General features: G+C 38.8%; 1 protein-coding gene across 1 annotated transcript; it reads right to left on the bottom strand.

Annotated features, from left to right (window-relative positions):
* Nucleotides 1-380: 380 nt before the first annotated feature.
* On the bottom strand, nt 381-5,831 carry LOC307123205 (polymeric immunoglobulin receptor-like). Its single transcript, XM_079811654.1, has 9 exons — nt 5,608-5,831; nt 5,195-5,509; nt 3,249-3,596; nt 2,843-3,148; nt 2,444-2,758; nt 2,062-2,355; nt 1,683-1,988; nt 1,168-1,210; nt 381-1,056 (listed from the first exon to the last, which is right to left on the bottom strand). The coding sequence occupies exons 1-8, from the start codon at nt 5,657-5,659 to the stop codon at nt 1,173-1,175; spliced, it is 1,974 nt and encodes a 657-aa protein (XP_079667780.1). The 5' UTR covers nt 5,660-5,831; the 3' UTR covers nt 381-1,056; nt 1,168-1,172.
* Nucleotides 5,832-6,184: the final 353 nt, after the last annotated feature.

Consider the following 6,184-nt stretch of genomic DNA (forward strand, 5'->3'; position numbering starts at 1 on the left):
ACGCTCTTAAAGGAATTGTTCGCCCAAAAGTGAAAATGTCCTGATTATTTACTCACCCAAGGCCATCCTAGATGACTTTATTGCCTCAACTGAAGAGAAATTAAGGTTTTGGAGAATAACAATCCAGGATTTTTCTCCATGCATATGAATTGAACAAATGCATATTTATGGGGCTCCAAAATGACCCAGCCGACTAGCCAAACAGGCAGTCTAATAGTGCTTTAATAGTGGACTAATCATTGCGGGTTTCATCACTCCAGTCTGTGACTTGCAAAATAAACGTCTGCGTTTAGCTTTAAAGGGTCTTCAAAGACGGAATTATATAAAAATTTATTTTGTATTCCGATTCTGACAAAAGAAAGGCACGACAAAACATTTTTCTCTCATTCTGTGGATTTTAATGCAAAAGTATTTGTAGTACATAAAGCAATCATACAAATTCCATTAGGAAAATACAGGGGGGGGGGGGGGGGATATTGGTTATTTTTCAGCCATGTATTTGTTTTCTTTAAAGCAAGATATAAGAAGAAAACAAAATCATATTAATAAAACCCATCAATTAGACAAAGATCAGAAGAAATTGATATTACACTTGACATTTCTGCCCCCCTCACTTCTGAAATGATGCACCCCTGACTAGTTATAATTCATTAAAAAAAGATGTAAGCTGTAAGAATCAACTTGATGGAGCAGAGTTAATACAATCAACTAAAGGAAAAAAAACACTTGAAAAACCTCTTGCCTTGATCTCATCTTTCAACTCAAGAAGCCAAAGCTTTCTTTGTAGAAAGTTGTACAGCAAAACAGAGCCAGTGATAGAAGCATGGCAGCTTTTACCCAACAGTGGCCTGTAGGTGTCGTCAGCTGCTTTTAATAAAATATAAAACTGCAAGAGCGATATCTAACAGCAGATATTAAGGGAAGAGCATGTAATGGCATCAGTGATTTTCTTCAGGCTGTAATAATATTAATTTGGCATGATGCTGTAAATGACGGTGGTGTAATCCGAGTGATTCTCCTTGTTACAGGCGGGGATTGCTGGAGTCGATCCACTGCCTGTGTGAACAGAAGCAGAGAAGATGTGAGGTTAAACCGTGTGTATTTCTGAACAGCAGAGGGAGACAAACTCAGATCTACTAAACATACAGCATCATGTGTGTCTCTTACCATGTTTACACATGTTTTTCACAGAAATTTGCCACAAAAAAGTCTGAAATCACACAAAGAGATTGTCAAGATGAGCACATGACAGTCATACACATTCTGTACATCAAACGCTTTATTTCATAAGATCACTTCATGTTATGTGACGCTGTATGATAATGTGTGACAAAACAACGGACACAAATCTATCATTAAAATCACTTGTGCATATTCATACCGGGCACATGCTTGATATCATCGCTAACAAGACCTTCACACACACTCACACACACTCGAATCTATCTGCAGTAAAACACACCTGTAAATAGAAACGTTTTCTTTCTGCACCGTACTAAACTAAAACACAAAAGCAGCAGATAGTTTTAGTTAAACACAAGGGTTTTTGTTGCTTCCTGCTGTCTGTGGTTCAGCTGGTGTGAAAATGACCCTGTTCATCAGACTTTACCACAGCATGTTGCTTTAAAGAGACAGTACATACAAAAAGGATCACACTGTAGTGAAAAAATCTAATCTTTTACCTTCAGTCACATGTAGATGAACTTCAGTGAATATGAACGACCCAGAACTCTCCTCTGCGCACCAGTATTTCCCAGAATCCTCTTCTGTCAGATTGTTGATGTTCACAGTGAAAACTCCAGCTGAGGTTTGGTCAGTCAGAGAGAATCGGCCATTTGTTCTCATACTCGATGAAACACGAACTCCGTCTCGGACACAGATATTCGGCTGATCTCCTCTACAGAACGACCTCTGGAGACTCGAGAGATTCCTGACGGACTTACAGCTGATGGACGCCGATCCTCTGACAGACGCTTCACGAGTGATCACTGGAGAGAAGAACATTAAATATGATAACAGAATGATCAGAAACACTGAGATGATCCCAGAAAACACCCTCACCATCTTTCATGACGATCATGAGCTCAGTGGGAAGGTTAAACGCATCTTTCACTGCACACCAGTATATCCCAGCATCCTCTGCTCTCAGGTCACTCAAGGTCACAGTGAAGACATTGAGTTCAGTCTCATCCGTTACTGAAATCCTAGTTTTTTTAACGTGGTCTTCATCTGATTGGATTATTTTTTGGGCATTTGTAGTGAAACACTTTCCTTTGCAAAGATGCTTTGTTTCTGTTGAATATTTCTCATCATAAGGGCATCTGATCTCAGACGAACCTCCTTCACGTCCCACCACTGGAGGCAATAACAGTCAAAGAAAGGGAAAGTGTTTATATGCTGTAATATATGCGTCTGTTATTTGATGTATGGTGACTGTACGTACTAGTTGGTGTGAGTCTGTGTCGATTGGTGAGAGAGACAGAAGTCAGATGTGTGTGTCTGGTTTCTGCTCCACACCAGTAATCTCCAGCATCTCTCAGGCTCACGTCTCTGATGTTCACTGTAAAAACTCCTGCTGAACTGACAGAAAACTCAAAGCGCTTCTCCTCTGATGAACTGATGCCTTCACACATCTTCTTCTTGTTCTCTTTGCAGAAGTGTTTGAAGGTCTCGTTGTGTTTCTCAGGGAAATCGCAGGTGAGTTTCACACTTTCACCAATAATAGCAGATGTGTTGCTTGATGCTCGAAAATGATCACCTATTCACAAAACAATGAAAAACATGTCATGTCAAATATATACATATGTTAAGTGTCCAGGAGGCTCTTCGCTCCTCACTTTACCTGAATTTACTGTCAGTTTGACCTCAGTGAACAGATCATCGTCATTGATATTCACTCCACACCTGTACGTCCCTTCATCAGCCGTGGTTAAATCAGTGAGAAAAACCTTCAAAAGTCCTTCACTGGAATCATCAAACATGTGCAGATTATCACGATACTCCCATTGATTCTGTCTATTAACCAGGATCTTCTGTTGAGAATCTTTCTGGATGAATTTCTTGTTTCCTTTGAATTCTTGTGGAAATGTACAGGTGATGAAGACTGATTTACTGGAGTAGGCCTGAACCTGGACAGAAGTCATTTGACCTGCAAAACAACATTCATTACATTATTAAAACTCAGGAGGGATTTACATATTTTATTTAGATCTGCAAGGATTCTTAAATTAAAAAGAAACTAAACTCACTATAAACATTCAGATGAATTTCTTTAAAGAAGGTCATGTGAGTAACTGATGTTTCTGAAGGTCGATCATCTGATCCGTCTCTCTCCACTCCACATAAATAAACTCCATCGTCCGCTGCAGAAATGTCTCTAATGGTCACAGTAAAATCATCTTTATCACTGTCAGACAGAATGAACTTCTCCTCAGATGATCTTGATGATCTTGAGCTGTTCATCACATGGACAGGATCTCCGTTCATTCTGTAGAAGATTTTGGTGTGTGTTTTAAACTTATGATCATATTCACAGCGGACAGTGATTGTTTGTCCAATATACTCGTCCTGGATAGCAGACGTCCCACAATGAGGCTCTGAAAATGATTTCAACAAAACCTTGGTCACATGAAATCTTAAAATATTATTTGTATTATTAAAAGTGCACTTGGGAACTTTGGTCTCTCTATCGCCATCTCTGTTTGAAACATACAATGTCCTTGCAGGGATTTTTTAGGTTTCTGTACAGTTGCCTGTGTGTAAGTAGCCATAGTAACTTAGCAATCTCTAGCTATAGTGACAGATTTTACATTATATAGATATTAGGGGTGCATCAGTTCAAATTACTCACGGTTCGGTTTTTATCACGTTTTAGTTTGACGGTTTCGGTATGGTTTGATATGTGATATGTTCAGGGAAATTAAGACATTTGTCAAATAAAAATAAACAAAAAATTATTACAAATAATCAAACTACAAGCAACAGCGCAAATACATGCAATAGAACAAAGGTGCATATGAAATAAACAGTGCTTTTCAGGTTACAGAAACTGAATAATCTAATATAAAATATATTATAATCTTCACTGTATAAGTTAAATAAAGATGAATAATAACTGAAGTTACACAATCTACTGAGTCAAGAGCAGTGAGTGATTTCTGTGTCATTCGTTGTTTAATTAACATTAAAAACACAGACATAATGCACAGATTCAGTACACACTGTTACACATGAACACACGTCTTTAAGACGGACAAGCTGACATTTTTTTGTGTGTATTTGTCTGTTCAAGCACAAGACTTGAAAGATAACGCAATATTTGCATGCTATCTGCAACGCACCGTGCGCTTCATGAGTGTACACACACACACACACACACACACACACACAAATATTCGCTCAGCGCACGCATCTCTTCAGCATTTAGCTCTTCAATGTTTGCAAGGCTTAAATGAGTATGTTTATCGCTTGGTAGCTCGATTCGGCTTAGCTCCACATGGGCCTGTGTTATTTATCTATTTCATGTCATGCGTGAATCGATGGGCGGGGCTCCAGAATTAGGCGTTGGTCTTCCTCGGTTAAGGCGGTGTTTCACTGCTCTCTGACTCACAGATGAATCGTTTTCTGGGCCTGGTGTCAATAAAAGCTTTTCTTTGACTAACAAGGAAGTTTTCAGCTCTTAAACATGCAGGATGTTCTTATATTACGATGATCTTTCATATATCAAAAGCTCAAGGGAAAGTTAATTTCTCAAGGTTTGGGTTAATCAACTGAGAATTCAGGCAATATGTGATGGTAAGTTAACTTTGCTTTCTAGAATACACCAGATCTGTCATTTTTCATCAAGACATATTAACAGGAAAATGTACATCCTACAAGGCATATACAAAAAGACATCTGAACAAGTTAGTTACATATAACAGCCAGGCCTTGTTTTCTTCTTTTTATGGAAGAGATATGAACATGCAAAGATGAAAACTGACATTTTCCCCACATAATCTGACCCAACAACTCAAATTATAAGTCATTTTTATAAGATGACCGTTGTGAATCAGTGTAAAGCATGGAAACGGTTTTAAACATTGATTTACGCACTTGCTCTTTCATTCATTTTTACTCAAAATCTTCCGTAGTGCTCCTTTAATAGCACTGTAATAAATAATTACTGCAGTGAGTTATAAAGTCTCACACGTACCGTTGTTCACCACTAGCTCAACATCATGACTCCATATCTGACTGTTTCCACATGTATATTTCCCATCATCCTCTCTGCTGAGGTTGCTGATAAACACTGTGAAGAATCTGCTGTTTTCATCATCAAACAGAGACAATCTCCCGTTATGAACCCAGCGGTTCTGAGTCTCAGTACTGATGCCTGTCTTACAGCTCTCATCTCTGCAGAAATACTTCCCTTTATGCTGTTTATCAGTCTCTCTCTGGTTCTTGTACGGGCACTTGAACATTAAACTCCCTCCAGTGCATCCAAACACACTGAAACAAAGCACCTGACCTGCCAAACACAAGTTCATTTGCTCTGGGTTATTATATATTATCAATCTAGATCATATCATATACTATTTGACCCAGCCTGACCAGCACAGAACTGACCTGAGATCAGGCAGAGAGTGATGAAGATGAAGATGAAGATGGCAGACCTCATTCCTGATTGACTTCAGTCTCACAGACATCCAGAGAAAAAACAGATCCGATCTCAATCCAGTGAAAGCAAGAACTGATCAAATGTGTTCCTTGAATGCAATGTAAGTCACTATCATTAGAAGTGCACACATCCTCTGTCAGTCTTTCTCACGTCTCTCTTCGTTATTCTCTATAACGGCTCCACCCATCTGCAACAGGGCGGTAAGTGTTGCGATACAGAATGTGTGAAAGACATGCAGAGAAACATAAGCAGTCAAACACACACAATGCAGAAGACACGTCAACCATATCTTCTCTTGCTATAACAAATGTGCTTTATAAACTCAAAGTTAACTATAGGCTTGCATGCCATGGCTGAACCGCCTCAAAAAAAGGCTTGGAAACCACAACGATTTCTAGACAGCTATAATGTCCACACTCTAAATAATGCTGGGTTGTTTTTTAACCCAAAATGCTGGTTTGAGACTGTTGGGTTATTTATGTTGGTTTATTTGATCACATTTTCAACATCATTGGGTAGTTCAAA

Source organism: Gobio gobio (assembly GCF_949357685.1).
Source record: "Gobio gobio genome assembly, chromosome: 3".
NCBI classification, from domain to species: domain Eukaryota; kingdom Metazoa; phylum Chordata; class Actinopteri; order Cypriniformes; family Gobionidae; genus Gobio; species Gobio gobio.